This window comes from Zonotrichia albicollis, chromosome 4, assembly GCF_047830755.1.
Source record: "Zonotrichia albicollis isolate bZonAlb1 chromosome 4, bZonAlb1.hap1, whole genome shotgun sequence".
In the NCBI taxonomy this organism is placed as follows: Eukaryota; Metazoa; Chordata; class Aves; order Passeriformes; family Passerellidae; genus Zonotrichia; species Zonotrichia albicollis.
In genome coordinates this window covers 27,240,452-27,263,927 of record NC_133822.1, presented here as the reverse complement: position 1 = coordinate 27,263,927, position 23,476 = coordinate 27,240,452, and the positions used below count along the sequence as shown (strand labels likewise).

The following is a 23,476-nucleotide window of genomic DNA, read 5'->3' as shown; positions in this document are numbered from 1 at the left end:
TATATTTCCTTGGCAGATGCCGGGAGCCTGGGGATAACACAGACACAGCTTCTCCACAGAAACCAGTACTGGTGAGTCGGGGCAGCTGGGGAGAACAGCAGACACCATCCCCAGAGGTCAGGCACACTTTGAGCATTCAGGACTGGGCCAGCTTTATCAAGTCCAGCAAGAAGACACCTCCCTTTTTCAACAGCAACAACGCTGCTATCTGCACAGCCCTGGCGAGGGCCTCACTGATGTGTCCACGTCTCCGGTCAGGGTGTGCAACAGGCTGAGCCCCCGGTGTAGGTGCTGGTCTATTGGGCTCGGGCAGGGAGCTTCTCCGGGCTCTCTGCAGTGAAGGGAAGGCTCCTGCCCCCCTGCCTAGGTAGCAGGAGCAGTGACATCCCACACGGACACAGTGGTACAGCCTGGGCGATGTGTGCCCACGCGGAACCCTTCACAGTGAGGTGGGGAGGATGGGTGTGTCTCTGGGCACAGTGCCCACACCGACATAAAGCCTATGGATGAAGCGGACCTGGAATGAAGCACGGTTGGACTTAACCATTCCCTCAGGGGTCCTCAGCTCTCAGACCACAAGAAAAAGATAGCCACAGTCTCGTTGGTCACCAGGACTTTATTTTATAGTACAAAAAGGGTTCTAGGCTTACCTTCCCGGACACGCGACATGAGCTGATGTCCCGCCCTCCATCACTTCAGTCTCCCCCCATCGCTGCCAGCCTCCCCCACTACTATCAGCCTCTCCCCATCGCTGCCATCCATCTCCCATGATTCCAGTCTCCCCCATCGCTCCAGCCGCCCCCCACGCCCGTGCCCAGCCGCGTTGTGGCTCTCGGGGGCGAGCACGGCCCCTCCGGAGCCGCCGAACAAAGCGCGGCTCGGGGGCTCCGCCGCTGCTCCCGCGGAGGAACGGGACGGGCCGGGACGGGGCGGGCCGGCGGAGCGGCCGCGAGTCACGCCGGCCCCGAGCACGTTCCTTCCTTCCCCCGCACCGGCGAACTCACCCTCCTTGGCTTTCTTCTTCCTGGCCAGGGTCCCGCCGAGCTTGCCCAGGAACGACTCCTCTTTCTTCATCCTGTGCGGCCGCAGCGTCGGGGAGCGGACGGGCGCGGCGGACATCGGCTCTGCCGGGGCTCGCCGGGGGAGCCCGCCCGGCCCGGCCCGGCCCTATCCCGCCCGGCGGCTGCGGGGCCCGCGGAGCCGAACCGAGTCCGGCAGCAGCTGGGAATCAGTGGCCCGAGCGAGCGGGGCGAGCCCGCGGTGTGCGCTCGCAGCACGGGGGGCGGGCTGGGAGCGCCGCGGCCACAGCGCCCTGCCACGGCCGGGAAGTCCGAGGGAGGCGGGGGCGGGACGAGCCTCGGACACCCCCGGGTGCCGGGGGCGGGCACCGAGCCCACCCGAGCATCACCTGCGGCCAGGCGGGGGGGCCGCTTCCCCGCAGCGCCTGGTGCTCCGGACCCACGCGGGTGCGAGGAAAAATGGATAAAAAGCATTGCGGCAAAACAACAGTGCCGGTCCCACCACAGCCGGACCAGAGTGGTGTTAGGTTTGAAAGTACACAAAGACCAAACTTGAAATGACATCCTGTCTTAGGAACAGTTTTATATAGTCCACATACTACAACAATTGGACACAACTGGAGGCAAACGCTCAGCGTGTGCCATTTGTCAGGGCACCGCAATTCCTTGCTGGCTCTATTCAGGTGTGCCGCCTAATTTAGCAGCCATGCGCCCCTTCTGACAGACAAGCCTGCTTTCTCCTCCTGGCATGTGGCCGGTCAGGTCTGACATCTCCTTTGTGGGAGGATGGAGGAGAAGGGGCCGTGGGCTCTGTGTTTGCCAAGCCACCACCTCCCAGGTGTCCCCGCACTGCTACTGCCATCGGCACGGTGTGTGCACAGAAACGCCCCAAACCAGACACTCGGTTGGGACCCCACAGAGAGTGGGGGGATAGAGAGAGTTTGTTATTCCTTATCATTTCACAGCAGCGTGATAAGGGGGTTGTGGAATACACATTAAAAACAGGTCCTGAGGAGTTTCTAGTGTTAGGGTTTGGTCCTGTTTAAGCCCCTGAAGTGATCCCACTGATTTTAACGGGACTGCTGGGTCCCCAAAGTCACACACAACCTTTGTCTGTGCTCCTGCCAGCAGTGTCCCTGTTGGCAGCCCTTGCCCCAACAAAGGAGTGCATTCAAACCAACACAGCTTGGCTCAGGAGCTGCACACCCAGCTTATATGGGACAGATTTGCAGGCTTGACCTGACAGAGAGGCAGGACACATCCAGAGCAGAATGTAGCAGAGACAATTTTCTGAGTTTCATTCGAGAGTTAACCCCAGCTAATCCCCTCTGTCACCCAGACCCACTCTTGTCCCTCACCTCCAGCTGCTTTTCCACAGTCACTTTGGCAACTAAAAGAAAAGCCCAACAAACAAAAACCAAAATCACCCAGGCCAAGCTTTCCAGTGTGACTGAGCATGAAGTCACCCAAGGGCAAGTGCCAGCAGAAGGGAAGTGGAGGGCACACATGACCAGGCTGGAAAGGCAGTGCATACTTCTGTGAACTTTATTGAAACTCTCCTTTGGAACAATAAATAAATTTCATTTCCTGCAACAACAGTGCATTGCCTGTAGCAGAGGCTTTTAGACTGCGAATGAGAATTAACCAGGGATGGCATCAATACCAGTCACAAAACCACTTTGCAAAACTAAGTAATTAGCAAGGATGTCAACTGCATTCTCCAGCATAAGCCACATGAGACCTTTTACAAGTCCAAGCTCCATTTTCAGTTCATCAATAACCTGAATTCATACAAAACCCACACATTAATGTTAATCTCTAACAGGACTAGTAGAGTGGATATTTTCATTTCATAAAATGCCTACTGAAATCTTAGATTACACTTAGCATTAAGGCAGTGTGGAAAAAGCATTTTATCCAATCTCTGGGGGAAAAGAGCCCAATCAGTTCTCATACCAGATTTTTTAAAATGAAATTACAATCAGAAAATGTACTAGTACAAACTTTGAGCAAGAAAGCAAGCTGGTTAATTTACACACATAGAACAAATGGTAAATAAAACTTCACAGACTCCAGTGCAGCACTCAAGATGTAACCACTTAAAAGAAAGTGTCTTTTAATAATTGAAATAAAGCCACACAGATAGACCCATTCACCTCTGACTTTGATGTCCTATCTATTTATAAAATGCTTCAATCTATAGCTAAGTAGAAAAAGCATTCAGCCTATTGCAAAGAAAAAAGGAGGTGGAGTTTTTGAGACAGGAGAGCCCATGGCAACAAAAAGTCAAATCACACTTCAGAGACACTAAAACAAGACCTGGAGCCTTTTAAAGACTCATCAAACAAATAGGGCTCTTCCAAGCAGGAAATGGAGAGCTTCCACGACTGCTTTGATCAGTGTTAGTGTGCAGTGATTTAACTGGCTAATGGCCACTAACAGGGACACAGCTGCTGCTGCGTCAGGTCAGTGGCCTGCAGCTCAGAGCAAGCCCAGCTACGTGGTTTAAACTCGCCATAATGAATGAAATATCAGCCCTCTGCAGCCAGAAAATTCTCTCTGGTACCTTCCTCTTATTAGGGATGAGATTCCTATGTATTTCTATAAGAATATATTCAATATTCCAATAATGAGTGTATTCTCATTTTAAAAATTGCCAGATCATAAACATGTAATTTGAGAGAATTACATTAAAAAACTAAGCCGTGTTTAAAATCTGTTTTCATTTTCATCACTCAACTGCTACTTTAATATTTAGCTGAACATTTAAAAGTCTGGATCCACATCTGCTCATTTTAACATTGCTCACCTTTTTGATACAGGTGTTGCTTCCTTTATTTTAACCTCATAGCACTTCATACTGCTTTCAAAATTTTAGACCACCTGAGGTTACTGTTATTAGATATATCACAAAATAACAGTGACATTGAATATATGGTCTCTCTTCATCAGATATTGAAGCAAGGCAAACCCAGCCACTTCTTAAACCAGCAAATCATTGGTCATGTTCTATTCTAACACCACTTGTATTGACTTTGGATATAAACTTTAAAGACACAAGACACGGTTAATTTTTCCTCCTGGTCTGCCAGATAAATGAATTGTGTTGGGGGTGTGACTGCTGGTGTTTGGGTTTGGTTTGTTGTTTGGGCTTTTTCTGGGCTGGGGGAGTGGGGGGCAGGGTTTATAATGTTATTTATTAAATACTGAGGCAGGAATGTACCACCTAACTGATGCCACTGATTTGTTTCAGAGTGCCTTCTATTATGAATTCTGTTTCACTGAAAAGCTTGTACAAAGGCCATTTATCCCATGCAGATGTTGGCTCTGGGTTGCGTTCTTTGCTTAGCAAGAGAAGAAAGCACAGGATACGCTCAGCACAGCGTTGCATCCCAATTACAGTAACACCATCCAAGAGCATTGCAGCTGCTAACAGCAATTTAGCACTGCTCTCACAAAACACACGTCCACTATATCGCAACAAGTTTGCTACAGTTGAGAAGCTGTGCAAAAATTCTCCTGGAAAAGATTCCTACTGAAGCTGTGGCTGCAAGTTCCAGCCCTCTTGAAAACAAGACAAGAATAGCAGAACAAACAGTAGTGTATGCTCAAATTCCTTAATTTTGGGATTCTTATGCTCTCCCATACAAAATTTTGGATAATCTTCAAGATATTTGACCAACTCCTTAATAGTCCCACAAAGCACTCATGGGGTTTTCTTTCCCTGTAACACCACAGTAAAAATTCACACCTTTTCATGTGAGTGCTCACCCAGCCCCGAGAAGGGAGAGCCAACGTGACCTCCCCTCACTTTTCCATGTTTGATCACACATGGGAAAGTCTTGGGACTTCCCTCAAAGGGCACAACAGGAACAGTTGTTTCTACACAAATACCTGACAAAACCAGCAGGTATTTTGCAAAGATAAAGTCCTAAACCTTAGTTGCTACCCCTCTGCAAAGACTGGAAGCCAGATCTGTGTGTAAAAAGGCACAGAGTGACAGCAAAGGCACTTATGTTGAAGCACACTTCTGCATTATTGAGGTCAGCATTGGAATTTATTTTTAAAGCTTATATCTTCAAATCAAATACATTTATGGCCTTAATATGGCAGCAAACCTGCCCCTTACCTTCTCACAACCTCCCAGTTTCCTCTTCAACCCTCACGTAAGCCCTCTAGAAACTTACTCATTAACAGCACCCGAGAACACCAGATCTTCCAAATATAAAGAGCAATTTCAGCTTTTTTATATAAGCTAGAAACCACCCATAGTCCTAGAAGTGGTGATGAAAATATTTGCCATACTTCTGACATGCTACAGCCATCTTCTCCCAGGCTCGTGGGTGCCCTGACACATCACTGAGACCCTCGAAACCTTGTCCCAAAACAATCTTCTCCTCCCCATGCCTCCCTCAGCCCCCAGAAAGGGCTGCAAGCCGTGAAGTAAGACCACAGCTGAAGGGACTCTGCCAGCCCGGTGGGACCTACAGCCTCAGCACTGCTCACATGAAATCAGGAGACCACAAGCACATTCCAGGTGTGCTGTCTTGGGACACTCCTTATCACCTTGGTGTCCCTAACAGGGGCATGCCTGAAAAGCAAGAGCATCTTCACTACTCCACAGGTAAACTGATATCCAAAAATGATTCAGAAGCTTGGTGCTTGTTTAAATGGACACAGCTCTGACTGCAGGCCTTACTCCGTTTATCCTTTCAACTCTGGCCAGAAACACAACCACGAAGAACAAGGATTCAGATTTGCCCAAAGCTCTCCCAATGAATACTATGGCAGCTTTTACTGGAATTCTGATATCTACCTTATCCACTTAAAGTATCTGGGCCTCTGCAGCAAAATTTAAATGGAAATATATTAATCATACAGTATTCCATAGAAGCAACCACATACAGATGCTTCTTTCAGAGAAATTCAGACATACTTTCTGTACTGGATAGCTTTTGTGCACTTGTGCTATGCCATAAGAAAATGTTACTTTTCAACCTAGTGCAATGCCAGTAGGAAAACAGTGATGCAGGCGGAGCCTCATGGAACATGATTTTGCCCTTGTTATCCTACTGGACAATTCTCTGCCAAGTGGCACAGTGAGAAGATGTGCCCAAAAGTTCTCTTCAGCCTTCAGCAGTTTCTTCCATTCCTCCCTTGATGCTCAGAGAGTCTCTCAAAGCTTCATTGTGGCCAGGCTGGTGTGTGGTGAGCACACTGAGTTTGGGGCTCTCCCTAGGCCTGCTCAACTCAGAACACTGCTGAGCCCTCTCAAACAGCCAGCTGAGCTTAGGGTCTTGTGTCATGATAGAGGATGGCACTTGAGCAGCCTTGAGTAAACACAGTGTGCACAAAATAGAGCTCTCAAGGCAGCAGAATGCAGCTAACTTTGAACTACTACGAGAAAACCCTAGGAGTATTTCAGTATCTAAACATTCACATTAAAAAGACTTTTATATGTCAAAATGTCGATAGTGCTGGAAAAAACTATTGACATTTGCTGACATTTTTGACATAGTTTCATATTTTATCTCATAACAACAAAAGAATCATCAAAAATGCTATGTTAAAAACATACTTGCTCCAGTATCTGTTAGATAAACACACTGAAAAAGTTTTTTTATATCAAATTTTGCTATTTGAAACAGCTGACTTCTGTCATTCACATCATTTTCAATATCTGTAAGCCTAGTGCTTTATAAGAGGGGAAAGATGTTTAATCAAGCAGAGCTCTGCAAATCCAGACAGTCCAGTTTGTAGCCTTCATATTTTAGAGAATTATCAACTAAACCAGTTTTAGTTAGTGTATTTCACCCACAGCAATACATACCAATGCTAAACCAATGTATAAAACCATGTTCACTTTTAAATGGTAGCATTTGAGTGCTGACTTGATTGGGAATGAGCTTTCATGGCAGTCCTGACATATTCAGCAAAGTCAAGGAGAGCGCCAGCATATGCAAAGCTGTCTGTAGCTGAGCACAAAAAACATCAGGAGTTTAACAGCTCATGTATTTCTGTACTGCTCCCCCAGAATCTTCTTTGTATTGTGATTTTAACCTGATAACACTTAACAACAACAAAAAGTGATGCAGGGAAAGGGCACTCCAAGTTCATATTCTCTCAGCATGACCACACAGGGTTGATGCTCATAAAAAAAATCAGTATGCAACTACCTCCAAAGATGTTAGGACCAAAGTAGTGAATAAGTCCATTCTTATCAACTGAATTATATCCCAAGTGATAAAGTCAGAGGTGACTTGGAGATGAGATTAGCATCTCAACAAGTCAGGAGAAAGACAGAGAAACCAGGCAGTTCCACATGTTTGTATGTCTGGAGTCACTTTTTGCAACTGCTATGAAAAGCTGCTTTTGCAAAACATAAATCAACAGCTTTGCTGAGACCATTAAAACACTCAAAGTTCAGAGCCCTGAACCTTTCAAAATTATAATTTTAGTATTTACTATGCTAAACAGATGACTTGAATTTTTACAGTATGCAATTCAGATTTTAGAAATTTAAAGAGGTAATTTACAACTGAAATATATTCAAATCAGAACATTTTGATTCATTTAGAACCATTAAAATGGTATAATTTCTGACGTGTAACAGCTTTTTCAAGGACTTGTGGTTGGAGGAGGGAAGGCTGTGCAGACCAACAGAACTCTAATGATATGAACCACATCCAAGAACCAATATCTGACACAACTCTAATACTTCAAGTAAAAACCAACAACTAAAAGCTGTAAGATAGACTCCTACAAACACTCTCCCATCTTTGGTAAGAATCAGAGGTACAATGAACCTTTAGAGCATAATTATTTAATGTAGTTTCTTGTGGAGTCCAAGAGGTAAATCACTCAGCTATATATCTGCATTTCAAGGAAAAAGGACCATTTTGAATTATGTTATAGTCTTGATTTCATCTCCAAATTACAATTTCATTCCGTGATGTAAAATATTTCTGTGTTATAGAAATCTTATTCCTGCTCCAAACTGAACACCATCACATATCCTGAAAAGAAACAAACAATAAACAATGTAAGTGATCCATAAATTACTAATGAAATGAAAATCAATACTTCCGATCCCCAAATTCCAAAGGTTTTAACTGACAATAGTTTTTTTAAAATAAATGTTTTGACACTCTAACATCCACGTAGAGCATTTACATTTCCCAATAAAGCCCATAATTTTGAAATTGCTATTATACATTCACATTGCCCACAGAAACAATCCTCCTGTATGAAAGATTGGTTATCTCACATAATATTCACAAACAAGAACAGGCCTCCTGAAGCTTTTTATTGCATATTATAATGTAGGGGGATAGAATATAAGAAAATAAAATAAAGATAGAGTAGTGTTGTCATTTATTGCAAGAGTTCTATTATCATTATATTGCAAGGGTTCCATATTGCTAGAGTTTCACACCTCCTTGATGTTTCTTGTAGGCAGCTCCTCTAGGCACTGACTCTTCCTTGTCCTCACAACAGCCAACTAACTCCAGTTCCCCTCAACCAACCAATCCATTCTTTTATAACACTTTTCTGATTGGCTGCAGGTGGGGCCTGTTAAAATCAAGCCTGCTCCTAATCTTTAATAATTACCTCACTGCAACTCTTTAGGGGGTAAGATTACTTTCTATATTAACTTTATTTACTTATATTCTATCCCCCTACAGAGTGGAAAGTAATTTCACCCCTAAGGAGTTGAAGCTGGGTTAATTATTAAAGATTAGGAACAGGCCTGACTTTAACAGGCCACAGCTGTAACCAATGAGAAGAGTGCTATAAAAGAGTGGGGTGGCTGGTTGAGAAGGGAACTGGAGTCAGTTGGCTGCTTTGTGAAGAAAGAGTCAGTGCTCAGAGGAGCAACCCATGAGAAAACACCAAGATGGTATGAAACTTTTGTGATAGGAGACTGGTTGCTAACAAATGAATTTGTTCTTCTTTCCTCTTTATAAATAAACTTGTTTTCATTTTTCAAGCAAAGACGTTAAACTAGGTATTTATTAAAGACAGCAAACGAGGTATTTATCCAATCATTTGGGTTTAGAAGGCATAAGAACACCCCACAAGCTGTTTGAGTGATCATTTCCCCACAAGAAATGAAGCTGCTGCACAGCTATTTGCACATATCAACAGCTGTGGCACTTGGAGAGCGAAGTCTTCACCCAACTGTGCAACCAAGGTGAATAAAACAGGCTGGGAAAGCAGCAAGATGTCTCTGTTGGTATGGACTAAACAAACCCACAAGTCAGGAGTGCAGGAGCCTCTGCAGAAGCTGGTGTAGCAAACCAACCTGTCTCCAGGCTGTACTCCCATGGGGAAGCAGTAGTTGAGCTCGAGCCTGGCGATGTTTCCCAGGCGCAGCACTATTCCCAAGCCGTAGGACCAGCGGATGCACTCTGCCAGCCTCTGCAGGTGCGCCCTGGGACCGTCACCTGCAGTCAAACACCAACAGATGAGCAGCAGGGCAAGAGAGCACAACTAGAATAAAAATACTGTGATTTCAGCTGGATTGTTGGCTGCTCTCCATGTCCCACTATAGGGCATCTACTAGCAAGAAGGAGGAAATGAGTATTAAAGACTTCAATGTCTTTACTGCTCTCTTCCAGTACCTGAAGGGAGCCCACAGGAAAAATAGAGAGACCAAGTGACAAGAGCCTGGAGTGACAGAATAAGGGGGAATGGCTTCACACTGACAGAGAGGAGGGTTAGATTGGATATGAGACAGAAATTGTTCCCTGTGAGGGTGCTGAGGCTCTGCACAGGTTGCCCAGAGAAGCTGCGGCTGCCCCATCTCTGGAAGTGTGCAAGGCCTGGCTGGATGTGGCTTGCAGGAACCTGGGATAGTGGAAGGTGTCCCTGCCCATGGCAGGCAGGAGAACAAGATGAGCTTTAAGGTCCCTTTCAACCCAAACCATTCTGGGACTCTATTCTATGATTTAGTGGATCTCTACTATTTTTAAGTTGATTGAATTATCTCCCTCCTGTACGGATGTCACCTTACATCAAGTGAGGCAGACATCAAATATCACTATATTCTAAAACTGACTGGAATCATATTGAAAAGTCATACATTAATACACTGAAATGTATCCTGAGTAGAGTTAGGGATGGGAGGAAAAAAGAGTCCCACAGCTACCACACCCTCATCTAATGCCACCACTTTTTCTTTTCTTTCATCCCAGTAAACACCAAAACCCCACTAAAACATCATCTTCCATTCTCCCTTCAGAATGGTGTAACATAGCAAGTGTTAGTTACACACTGGTCTGCAAACGTCACCTGTTCATAGACCCTACCATTACCCTCCTGGCTCTCTTTCCTACAAGTTGTGCTGGAAATTATGGAGAGAGCTAAATAAACTACTGGCAGTCTGTCAAATATATAAGTTAAAAGCAGCAGGTTTTTGACAAACACCAAAATATATGCAGTAAACAAAGTGCCTCTGAGTGAACAGACACAGAACTCTCCTTTTTGCTCTTATATGAAGAGAAGAGGGGGTTTTTATTGTGTTGAGTCTTACCATAGTTGAGATTGCAGAGATTTCCAGCATTAAGGAAGAAATGTGTTCGGAAAAGGTCTCCAAACCCTCCACGGCCAGGCCGGAAAGGCAGAGGGGTGTAGAGATGCAACCCTCCAGCCCAGTAGGCTTCTCCTCCCAAATAATCGCCTGCTTGGGCAAAATGTTGAAAGAAACATTTTAATTTCAATTTACTGTGGAACATATTAAAAGAATCACTTGTTAAAGGTACAAAAACACATCCGTAAGTTGTTTTACATTCCATGAGTTTATATTCCACTTCTACCCTTTACAACTCTTCCCAGTTGCTTCCAACTCATTGCAAACTCACCACTATTAGTTTGAAAAATTAGAACTTCCACATTTCTTTAAACATTCCAAGGGAAGTACATATTTCTTCCTTCCCTCACCAGAACAGCCTGAGGCATGACAGTTCATCAGAATTACGTCCTGGCCACCTTTGCAATACTTCATAATAAAAATGGGCAATTGATACAACTGAACTATTAATTTCAAAACAGACTGGATATTGAATCCACTGATAACAGCAGAGTAAGGAATAGAACTGAGGAAGCTCCTGGCCCTCCAAACACCTCTGCTGAGCAGATTATCTTTCCCCCTAAGCTACCTGAACATAGGCTATATCAAACAAACTGTTCCTATAACCATGTTTTGGGAACTTTTCCAGCTTGAAGGTCGCTTACTAATTAAAATGACACACTGGAAGTGTGCAAGTTTGAACACACACATGGTTGATAAAATTAGTAATTAATGACAGCTCAACTAAGAACTACCTGGCTTTATCCCATTGTGAACTGATCTGTAAACAACATATCAGAGCCATAACACTTCTCAGAAATAGAGAATGAGTGTAATTATTTTCAGGCTATACAATGTTTAAGGATTGTCTGTGACACACTAATATTTACAGTATTGTCAGAGGAGGGGGATTTAAAAGTGTCAGACCTTCACTCTGGGGTCCAATGCTGTACATACTGAATCCACGCACACTTGTTGGTCCACCAAGGTAAAACCTAGTGAATAGAGATAAATTTACTTTAATGCTTCACTTAAAGGTGACTTTGCAACAGGTTTAGTAATGTGATCTTTAAACACCAGCATCAGAAGGCAAAATTTACTACAGAGTGAACTGAGTCAAAATCTGGCTTTGTGTCTGAATAAACCTATGCTTGTTACAGAATTTTGCAGGTGGTAAATACCATTTTGCAACCAGAAATATGGGCAGGCAGAGCTACTACACAGCCATTTATAAATTTTTACCAGCCCAATATGAAAATGGCTTGAGTAGGAACATGCAATTACAGATAACTGCAAACATTTTATTCTCCTCAAAACTACTACTGTTTTTCTCTTGTGCAGAGTTTTCTATATACAATACCTCTGTCAACTGGAAAAAAACCGCAAACATTTAAAAAACTTGCCTGTCAGCTATACTGGATGGCTTGTCTCCAATAGGTACCAGCATTCCACCCCATAATGAGGCTGAAACAACCTTTGGAGAGAAAAACAAGTTGCTTATTAGTACCTGTTCCTCAGGCAGAGCTCCCATCAGTCTCCCAGAGTTACAGCTGCTCACATCCTTTGGACATCACAGCCTGTATGTCAGATTTGCAACAGGATTTTCAAGAAATTCTTGATGGCTGCTGCCCTCTTTCTTTTATGCAGTGCTGTGCCTTGAAAATGTTAATATAGCACAATTGAACCAAATGCTACTTCCACAACAGCTTAAGGGAGCACTCAACCTCATTGTCTTGAGAACCTCATGGTCAACCTCTTGTCTTGAGAATTTTCATGTCCTGAATTAAGACAACACTGCTGCCATCAATTATTCCTGGCAATTTGAAACTCACAGGAGACTGAGTCCAACAAGCAGCTGCCAAAAATGTACAATTATAACTTGTCTGTAAATTACCCTTATAAATACATCAAACTACCTTCTGCGAATCACTATACTGACATCAAATAAACTAGAGTTATTCTTTATCTATAAAAAGTAATTATTGCAATTCAAGTCACTGAAATAAACAGATTTAATAAGTTCCTTGCTGCCTGTGTGCTAGGTGTCACTGATAAACAGTGACATCTATTGTCAGCACCTTTGGGATAGAAATTATTGTAAACCCTGACTTTTAAATCTTCATGATGGAAGTTGCTGTTTAATTCCCCATTCAGCTCTGAGAAGAATTTACTGCTCTATCTCCATGTGATAAAAAACTTCTTTCTAAATTCAGTTAGAAATATTCCTGGGATATGTTGAAATTCTTATTACAGTTTTTCAGCATTTCAACTCAAAATCCTACTTCCACCTAATTCTAAATCAATGCTGTTGAAATCAGCCTTCCAATTTTTTCCCAATAATCTTATACACAAGAAACAATTACATGCTATGATACCAAGATGAACAGTTATATATTCAACATTTCAATTAAAAAGGAAATTAAACCAAGATTATACAGAATATTCATGAAGGTTTAAAATTTCTAAGTTTTTCAAAAACTTCCAAGATTTTTGAAAAATCCCTTCTAAGGAAGACCACAAAGAACAGACACGACCAACATCACTTCTGGAAGGAAAAACATTCTTAAGGTTAACTGTGAAACAAGTTCTCTCCAAAATTCCCACTTTTCAAGTGATTGTGCAGAGCAGGAACATAAAGTTAAAAATACAGATAGTCCATTTTCCAGAAAACAGAATCAAGTTATCTACTCCAGCCATTTTTCACAATCTTTTTCCTAATCCATATTAGAAAATAATCATAAGACATAAGTTTAATAGCTCCAGAAAAACCTCAGGTCAATTACTCTAATATCTTTAAAAAGTTTACCGAATCCCAGAGAAGTTGCTTATTCAACTGAAATTCAAAGTCCTCTTTCAGAAAGCTCACATCTCCACCTGTATAGCCAGCCAACTCCTGCAAAGACATAAATTTATGGAAGTTGCAACAGATATATGTTTCTTTCCTCTAAAAGCCCAGCATGTCTGCATCAGCACAGGCAGTATTTTTCTTTACAAGAAATACAGAAGCACTGGCATGGTGAGGCAGCTGATTTTTGGACTGAGCCATGCATGAACCTCTGAGCCTCAGAAAAATGAGCTGCATTTTTTTCTGTTCCAAATATTAAACCAAACTATTGCTTTCCAAGCTATTTTGTAAATGAAGGCAAGATAGAATGGAGCTGGAAAATGCAGCATCCAAAATCAAGATTGTATTTTCCTAGATCTGAGAAGATTTCATCTGCTGAAGAAGGGCATGACACAATTTGTTATGTTCATGCTCTCATGAAGTGACTGAACTAACTCAGTGTTAAGAGGCAGAATCTAACAAATTACACAGTACCTAAACCCTGAATTACAACCAATTTTCTTACTCCCAACAGTCCAGTGCAGCTTACTTCTATTTCCAGCGGCATTTCAAATCTGCCTCTAAAGCACTAGAGAAATTAATGTTTCTGAAGTATTACCCACACAGCAGAAAAACCTACTTTTAGAAAGGCTCTGACTGTAACAAGAGGGAAAAGCATTTTCTCAGCCAAAATGTTACATGCATATGCCTTGAAAAGTTATTTTTACCCAGACTTTCATTTTTAACTCTCAGACTTAGAAATTATGTAAGGAGCAACAGGACTGCAGCCTGGCAGTCTGTGCATGACAATGTTAAAAAAAAGAAGGGCTAATTATAACCCACTGAAAGTGTAGTGCAAATACTGTCAGGGGTAGTGTCTCTCAGCTAATAAATAATTTAAGGCTGATGGAGAGGCTGTGCTCTTTGACTAATGGCATACAAATGAAAATTTTCCACCATAAAAATAGTTTCATGATTTTAAAAGGCACACTGGGTAAACAGAAAAGGTAATTAGTAGTCTGCATTGTCCCCTAGTCAATTTTAGATTAATTTCTAACTTTAGACTTTTGAACGTGAACATCAATTAGATAAATGAGGACTTATTTGAACACACATATAAACCCCAATAATAGCACAAGTGATTTAAAGCTACCTGATTAATTTTCAGCAAAGCACCTCGTTTTGGCAAGATTGTGGAGTTCCGGGAATCAATTACCATGGCATGCTGAAAAGAAGAAAAAAAATTGGGGTTAGGTTCTCATATCTGTTGAATGCCTCAGAGCAACACCATTATTTTCCTTCCAAAACTGTGCAAAGAGTGGAAGACAAGCACAGCTCCAGCTAAGATTAGTACAGCTACATGGATTTGGGAACAATATCCCCATAGACTGGCTTTGTTTGACATTTACAGGCCACATGAAATGCATACATTTGTATTTTCTGCCATGGCACACACCAGAAACAGAGCACCAGCCCAACTGCAACCCACCAATCTGCAAAGAGTTTATCTCCTAAAGTGTGTAAGCTGTAAGTGAAAGATGGCAAGTGACCAGAAGCTGGCATCAGGGAGAATGTTTACAAAAGGCTGAGGATGAGGAAATTTACTCTTCCTGTCTGCTACAAAACAAAGCAATTCTGCAAAAAGAGATGGCAGGTGAGACAGAGGGAGAACAAGCCAAAGCCTAACAGTCAACTATAATTGTCTCAATTCCCTGTTTTCCCTTTGGGCCTCCTGGATTCTCCATGCCAATGACCGGACACAGCAAAAGATGTCTGAAGGAAAACACACTCCCTCCAAAGACAAAAAGCTCCTTTGGTATCACTCCTAAGTATGAGATGACTCAAAGTTATGTGTTTTTAAAATATTATAATGAAAAAGCCTTACAGAGAGAGAAGATTTTAGAGAGTGCCCACTTTCCTCTCGAACAGAAAAGGATGCTGTTCTAGCAAGGCAGCCAAGCTCTCTCCACACAACTTCCCACTTCACTGTGTGATTGGTCTTCCAGATGGGAAACTACAATAAAGGATTGAGAAAGTCATTAAAACAATTGTTACAAAATTAAAATAAATATTTTTTATATTTGAGTCTAAAATTCTTCCCAAACTTCTTGAAACAGAGAAACCCTTTTCCATTTCAGAGTTATGCTAATTCTGCTCCAGCAAAGAGAGTTAGATGCACACTAATGAATCCATTCCAAATGAAAAATACATTGAATTGGGCTGATACAGTAAACTAGGCAGTCAGCTACCTTTCTGAAATGATAATTTAAAAAAATTGAAGAAAAACATACTGGCATTTTTATATGGCCAAAATGAGAATGAATTGTAACAAAAAATCCAAGATGCATGACCTCTGTTCTTTTCAAATCACTGACCTCTTTCAAATAAAGACAAGTCAGCCCTGTGCATGTATGATTCAATTATTCAAAAAGTAAAACAAGTATTTCAAGAGCCCAACTGAAATCTAAATGAAGCATGTGTTGCATTTGTGCTACACTCACATTATATTCTGTTGATATTCCTCTGTCTGTTTCTCGAAGAGAGCTCCAAGGGAACTGTCCAGTTACTTTGTATACATTAGCTGAAAAACTGAAACACAACATTACTGGCAGGTTTGAAAGGGAAACTATATAAGGTACAGCTCTCAATAATTACAAAAATTTAAGAAACCAGCTCTGCTACATCATTACCAGACCCTCAGAAAAGAATAAATGTAATTCTTATTCAAGGAAAGATCTTTTAATTGCTTTATATTCATTCACTAAAAAAAAGAAGTAGCAAAAACCACATCCCCTACTTTTTTTCAAAGTTTCCAGGCCGTGGTTTGAAGAAGGACAGGCCATATGAAGTCTCTTTTGTTCCATAGGAGAACTGGAAGGTCACCTTTTCTGCACGTCCAAGGAGATTTGGGAACTTCAGCCCAAGTACCTACAGAAAATAAATTAAAAAAACCCCAAAACACTAGACAAACAAACAAAAACATCCCCACACCATAACATTTTATATTGTATGCTGCCTTGCATCTAAATCAAATGCTGAAGACAGGGACATCATGAGAATCAGGAATTAAGATATTTAAAAATACACATAACTGAATGTGGTTTTTTTCTGTTAATTTTCTCTCTGCTCTGGCAGCAAAAGCCAAAAGTGCATATTACAATCAAACATCCAACTTTTATTGCTGTTTAGTAGCTGCTTACTTAATCTGCACTCTCACTGAGATTTCAGTACTGGTATTACTTCCAGCAAAATCTCTAAGCCTGTCTCAAAGCCCTGGAGAACAAATCTTTGGCACAACAAGCAGCTGCCCTGCAACTGCAGACTGTCCCAGTGATCCTCAGGAGAAACCCATGTCAGGGAGGGTTCATCAGAACCAAAGCAAGGGAAAATTATCACTATGGAGCCACTTCCCTGTAGTTTTGTTTTGAGCACCAGGATCCTTTTGCAACTGGACCTGGTGGCACAACACAATTCTACAATTCTCCAGAAACTACTGAAACAGTTTTGCCAATTCTGACACAAATTCCTTGCATCCTTCAGCCAGCTCTTGGCCCTCTGACAGAAAAGATGGAGCAGGTTTCCTCCCAACACAGACACTACCACTGTACTATTGTTGTGTGTTCTATTAGAAAAGAATACTAAAAAATTCCCAAATCCTGACTGCCTTTGTCTGACAGCTGTTGGAAGCAAACCAGTAACCTGAGCTTTGTAATGATGGTTATTATACCATAAAAAAGAAAAGGCATTTAGTATGAAGTACTAGATGTATAAGCTTCAGCTGAATTTATGGGATTAGAATAAATAAATCTATTCAGCTCTTAAGGAAACGTAATCTGGGTTGCCAATATCAGTGTATACAAGTCATGCTTTTAGAGCATTCACAAGTTTTACTTCTCTGTGATAAATTAAAATCAAACAGAAGAAGAAGCTGAGCACAAAAAGAGAAACCCAAGCAGCTTTCAGTCAGTTCTGAGCAGCACTGGAAGCAACGGGTAGGATTCCCTGCTGGTTTCCTTCAGGCCACAACACCAAGGACTTGGCTCCTGGCAGTGGAGCTGCATAAGCAGCTCTCAACTCAGCCAGCTCCAACTCTCCTTGCACAAGCAAAACACCATCACCTGAGTCATGTGGGATCATATCCAGGTTAAAAATATCCCTAAGAGGAAAAGGATGAGCCCCAGCTTATCCACCAGCCCCAAGCACAGCTGCCCTGAGCAGTGAGAAGGCAAAAAGGGTGCAGGATGAGCACCCGAAAGCACAACCTGCTCACAGCCGCACCTCTGGTAAAAGCACACTCACAGACAGACCAGCAGTACAGCTGGTGCTTCCTGGGGCAATTGGCAAATATTGTTCATACAAGACTTTAATCTGATGCATCCTTAATTGAGTCATATGAAAACAAGTTCCAAAGTTTGTAGAATTCATGAAAACCTACAGCCCAGAATAACTGATACCAGGCTAAAAGAGAAAAACAAGAAAAATTTCTAAGTCAAATATAAAGCATTTTGACTTAGAAGAAAAATATTTCAAGTATATCTCATAGAAACAAAATGCCAAATTCCTTGCTAATCTCTCCAGTAGATGAAACATCTTAAAAAGTAGCAAGAAATAATTCAAGAAGTTTCAAGAATTAAAAAACTAACATGCTGAGCTGGAATGTACAGCATTGTCCCTCAGCTCAAAATAGGCTTTTGCTGAATGAAAGCCTGGCACAAAGGCCTGACAAAGTCTTAGTAAGGCTGGATCAAGACTGCATCACCAAATTCCTAGCTAGGCTTGAAACTGAAGATAAGAGGAATATCAAAAGGCATTAGTAATAATCTGAAATAATCCATACCATGCTGCCTTCATTGTTGCCAACCATGGTGTTATAGCTCCCAGTTAACCTTCTCAGTTCGGTTACCTCAAAGGTCACATCTAAACCATTTGGAAGGGCATCATCTCCTAAAGAAATAAATGAGGTGCATGTTATCTCTAAAGAGATATTTTAAAAATTGCAGACAGAAGGTTACTTGAATTATTTGAAAACTGAGTTAAGGCATAATAAAAGTTCATGCTACAAAGGGAAATGGCTTGAGAAGAGGATGTTGGATGTGAGTGCAGAATTTGACTCAATCATAGGATTACTGGCCTTAATAATTTTTCATGTCAATGTGATGTGCAATACAAGTACAGGACACATTTTCAAGCTTTCCCTCACATATTCCTTGAAACTGTGGACTAAGAAAAGCTTACTGTAATCATTGTAAGTGCTGAAAATTCACTCATTGACATACACATATATGCAAACACATGCAAATAGATTTCCTTCATAGGGATAACTGATGTAGATACATTTGCATCCATAGCACACCCACCTATTCTTCTAAAATATATAAAAAGGTATACAAGACTAAATTACACACACAAAAAATATCCAGTTTCCCTATTACACAGGGAAATACATATTACAGTGATGAATATAAGAGAATAAAGGTGAGGATAAGTGAGGGAATACACACCTTGGCAGGTATCAATCAGAACATCCACCTGTCTAAAGATTCCAAGACGAAGCAACTTCTCACGAGCTTCATGTGATTTCCTCATCACCTACAGCATGAGAAAAGTTGCTCAGTCACATAATCAGAGGATACTTGGGATGGAAGGGGCTTTCAAGATAATCTAGTCCCTACCAGACTTTCAGGTTAATAAAAAATAATGAGGATAAATTAGTTGAGTTAAAATGCAGCTAAGTTGTAAAATATTCACAGATTTTTTATATAAAGACACACATGTGCATCTTCAAAACAGAACACAACCACTTTAACACTTGCATCTGCAGAAATAATTTAAATCCAGAGCATCTGGCTCAATACCTTCATGCCTTTTGTTAGTTTGCTTCCTAATTACTTTAATAGTTAGAACAGTTATTCAAATAGGTTCCAGTAGTTACAACTTATTTAGGGGGCCCCTGTTCTTGACAGAGTTGCCCCATGTCTGAAGGGAGTTGCCTAAAGCAGGAAAAAGAGAGAAAAAATTTTAATTAATTTCTAAACAGCAAGTCGGTTATTTGCTGCAACACTTACATCAATGAGATTTTTTGCCTTGAAAACATCACAGATTTCATACATGATGATGTCATCTTTGGTCCTTCCAAGTCCTTCGAAGTGCACATGCTGAACCACCACCTAAACACAACAAATCTTTACACACAAGTATGGATTTGCATCTAATAATGAGGATCAAGGTCACCAATGCACAAAAATTATTGTGAGAAACCCTGATGATTCCTAGGGCTAATTCCTGCTAACCTACATCATCAGAAATGACTGCTTTCTGAGATTCTGGGACATTGTTCCCATAACACAAAAATGAAAGAAAAGAGATTTCTAACACCAAAGCTAACACTGGATGTAGCAGAAGAAACACTGATGGACTGCAGCTGCTGGGGTTGTGGTTATAAATGTTGTTTGGACAAAGAAGCAACTGCAGAAATCACACAAGGAATAAGTACATAAGCCAGAATTATGTAGTTAGTTGTAGTTATTTGCTACTTCTTTTATCAGCTACACATAAGCAAAGAATTAAAAGAAGAAAATCAAGCAAGTGTACAAGCCACAAATATTTAAACTCTGTTAAAATCATCACTACCACAGAAGCAGTGCAGTTTGAAATGCAGCTGAAAATCACTCCCATTATGAGGTTTTATACTTTCATTCTGATACATAATCACCTGAGACAATTTTACAGTAAAAATCACAGCACCTTCAACAATACCCAGTACAAACAGAGTCCAGTGATTGCATTTCCCTTATTTTTCCAATCTTTTCAGTGAATTAAAATTTTAGGTGTAAACGACAAAAAAAAATCTGCTTCAAATAGTTGTCAAGGATTGGAACAGGCTGCCCAGGGCAGTCACCACCCCTGGGGAGATTAAAAACCATGTGGATGTGGCACTTGGGACATGGTTTAGTGCTGGGTTAACAGTTAAGACTCTGTGATCTTAGAGGTCTTTTCCAACCTAAACAATTCTATACCAGAGTTTGTAAAAGAGGCTATGCATATTATAATAACTTGACCAGAAATATTTGTATGACTTTATGTATTATGTATAATACAACTGCAAAATAACAGCAACCTTCTATTACTGCCAATTGCTAAAAAAAACTGCTCTCAAAAAAATTCACGATGTTGCTCAGGGACTTACATCTTTGTTTTCAAGAATTTCCTGCTTGCTCTCAGGTTCAACTTCAACCAGTTCAGCTTCCTCTCCCAAGGCACCAAAGTCTGGCCCAGCCATTGGAAGAGGCTCCAAACTCTGAAAGCATAAGAGAAAACAGCATTTAACAGGGTACACAGATTTGTGATTGGTGCCTTTTGTAAATGAGAAAAACCCATGATTCTCAACAGTGAGCTCATCCAATCCTAAGGGGAAAAAGCAAAAGAGAACTAAAATGAAAGGAATTTACCAAACACATGACACCTACCTGCTTGCTGAAATTTTTAATGAAAGCTAAATAGCTTCCACATTGAATGACTTCTGAAAAATAATCTGCATTCTTCCAAAAAATAGTCCTAAGTTTTAAGACAGGCTTCTTGTGTAAAAAGATGAATTCCAAATTCTTTAAAAAAGCCCTAAAAGCTCATGCTGTCACTTCCCTAGTTTGGGTTTTAGGAGGCAGAAGACTAGGAATGTCAAACAATAAAATAAAAAGGGTGTTCTCAGAATGTTAGTTTGCTTTGCATGCATTTATTTGCCTTTATATTTCAGTATTTCTTTTATTTTTAGCCTTATTCTTTTCAAATACAGCTTAAGAACCTCGGGTTCTGACCATCAGAGCCAAACACTTTAATGAAACACAGCATGGCTTAATTTATTATACCTGAAAGAGTCCTAAAAGAAGACTTATCAGAATAGCTGCTTTCCTGAATAGTAAACTGCTCTTGCATATCAAAAATCCTGTCAAAGGAAGACAGAAGCTTCTACTACTGCCACAAATTTCAGACAAGTGTGAAACACTTTGTATCCATATAATATTGTCTAGCAGCTCACACCACAGATGGACACAAAACAGAGAATGCAAGCAAAAAATCTTGAAACAGAAATTACATTAATCCTGGTATTTACATACTCTAGAGGCTTAATTGGAGGCAGCTCCCTGCAGCTGTTCTTCAGCCTTAAAACTGACCACTTAGACCTCCATGTTTCTTCCTTAAGCACTGGTAGATGGATTTGGAGATTTGTGCATATATTCACGATGATTTCAGGCATGAGCCCCTCAGCCCTCTCCAAGCAACGCAAGGCTCCAGCCTCCAAATCTCACCGAGGGCACTTCTCTTTGCACTGTGTTTTGTCAGCTGCTTGGTTTTGGGTTTTGTTTGGTTTTGGTCGTTTTAATTCTCTTTTCATTTCCCCAGCCTCGTTCTTGCCAGCCCACCCTCTGGGTAGGTCAGCTTTGGGAAAGCCTCAGGAAAGACCTGGAAAAGACCCAGGTATTCTATAGGGAGAAAATGATGAGAAATTTATCTCCTTTGGGAGGGTGGCGAGGCCCTGGCACAGGCTGGCCAGAGAAGCTGCGGCTGCTCCTTACATGGAAGGCCAGGTTGGACGGGGCTTGGAGCAGCCTGAGACAGTGGAAGGTGTCCCTGCCCATGGCAGCGGGGACGTGTCACCACACGACCACAGAGGTCGCTCCCAAGCCGTCAGTATCCTGATTCTAGAAAACCCCGAGAACTGAGCAGGGAAGGGAAGGCGCCTCCGCGCACGGGCACAGGCTCCGACCTGCTCTCTCTGCCCCGGCCCGACTGTGCCACAACCGGCGGGCTCGGAGGCGCGGAGCGGCTGAGGCGGGACACGGCCCCCGCTCGCAGCCCCAGCCCCGCTCCCGCCCGCGGCCGTGCCGTGCCCGGCCCGAAGGTCGCGGCGGGGAGCGCGGGGCCCTGCGACCTTCGGGCGGCCCCGGGGCGGCTGCCCGGGTCCCACCCCCGGTAGGTCCCGCCCCGGCCGACCCCCAGCGCCCCGGCGCTCACCCGGGCGTGCACGGTGCCCATGGCGGCGGCGGCGTGGGCGCGGCCTCGGCGGCTCCGGAGGACTCGGGGCGCTCAGGGCCGCAGCGCGGGGGCGGCCATGACAGGCGGCCCCGCCCGGCGCCCATTGGTCGGGACGGCGGAAGGGGCGGGGCCAGGGGAGCGCTTCCTGCGGCCGGGGGTCACCGAAACCGGGAAATTCACTTTAAACCCGGGGGTTAATCCCAAACCCGGGGGTTATTTCTAAACCCGGGGAATTCACCCTAAACCCGGGGAGTTAATCCCAAACCCGGAGAATCCACCCTAAACCCGGGGGATAATCCCAAACCCGGGGAATTCACCCTAAACCCGGGGGGTTAATTCCAAACCCGGAGGTTAATCCCAAACCCCGGGAATTCACCCTGAACCCGGGGAGTTAATCCAAAACCCGGAGAATCCACCCTAAACCCGGGGGATAATCCCAAACCCGGGGAATTCACCGTAAAACCCGCGGGATTCACCCCAGACCCGGGGAATTCACCCCAAATGCACACGTTACATCCCAAACCCATGGGATTTGTCCCAAACCCGGGAAAGCAGATTGGGCACTTGAAACTGAAAGCTCATGTTGTAAATTACTTAAAATTGTTGGTATTGTAATTATTATTATTACTACTACTATTTATTTCACATTCCATGAAATTGCTATATCTAGCTATTTCTGTATGTCCTTTTTATATTGGTATTATATATTTATAGATAATATTGTATATTAGTTATATTTTACATTACTGATATATTTTATGTGTTTTAAAATATCTGTATTAAATATAAATAAATATTTTAGCACAGCTATTCTTAATAGAACAAATTATTTAATAGGTTTTTATTATTTATATTTAGTTATCTGCTAAGTTAGTTTTAGCTCAGAAACAATGCACCAGTTTTTTCTCCCTTCACACCCAACTTTCTCTGGTTTTTAATTATTTCTGTTTAAATGCAACACGGTATTTGTAAAATAACTGGTTGCAGAAAGCAAAAAAATCCCAACAAAAATCAAGAAAAGAAAAAAAACCC

The 23,476-nt window shown here is 42.2% G+C and overlaps 2 protein-coding genes across 6 annotated transcripts in view; both read right to left on the bottom strand.

Moving 5' to 3' along the window:
* PARVB (parvin beta) overlaps window positions 1–1,355 on the bottom strand; it is a 50,028-nt gene extending 48,673 nt beyond the window's left edge. For 2 of the 3 annotated variants that reach the window (XM_026796814.2, XM_074539241.1), the window contains exon 1: window positions 1,005–1,355. In XM_026796814.2, coding sequence (XP_026652615.1) covers window positions 1,005–1,119 — 115 coding nt within the window. In that variant the 5' untranslated portion in view covers window positions 1,120–1,355. The remainder of the gene's footprint in view (window positions 1–1,004) is intronic. The other variant, XM_005492750.4, reaches the window with a different exon arrangement.
* A 1,193-nt stretch (window positions 1,356–2,548) lies between these two features.
* Window positions 2,549–22,580, bottom strand: SAMM50 (SAMM50 sorting and assembly machinery component). Of its 3 annotated transcripts, none has more exons than XM_026796813.2 (15): window positions 22,424–22,579; window positions 20,601–20,711; window positions 19,480–19,581; window positions 18,916–19,003; window positions 18,252–18,358; window positions 16,212–16,342; window positions 15,916–16,003; window positions 15,300–15,428; window positions 14,568–14,639; window positions 13,397–13,483; window positions 11,994–12,064; window positions 11,518–11,585; window positions 10,555–10,704; window positions 9,325–9,466; window positions 2,549–8,035 (listed from the first exon to the last, which is right to left on the bottom strand). In XM_026796813.2, the coding sequence occupies exons 1-15, from the start codon at window positions 22,442–22,444 to the stop codon at window positions 7,990–7,992; spliced, it is 1,413 nt and encodes a 470-aa protein (XP_026652614.2). In that variant the 5' UTR covers window positions 22,445–22,579; the 3' UTR covers window positions 2,549–7,989. The 3 variants fall into 3 exon arrangements, with proteins under 3 accessions (XP_026652614.2, XP_005492806.2, XP_074395340.1); XM_005492749.4 differs by having other exon boundaries at window positions 10,555–10,701; XM_074539239.1 differs by lacking the exon at window positions 19,480–19,581 and having other exon boundaries at window positions 22,424–22,580.
* Window positions 22,581–23,476: the final 896 nt, after the last annotated feature.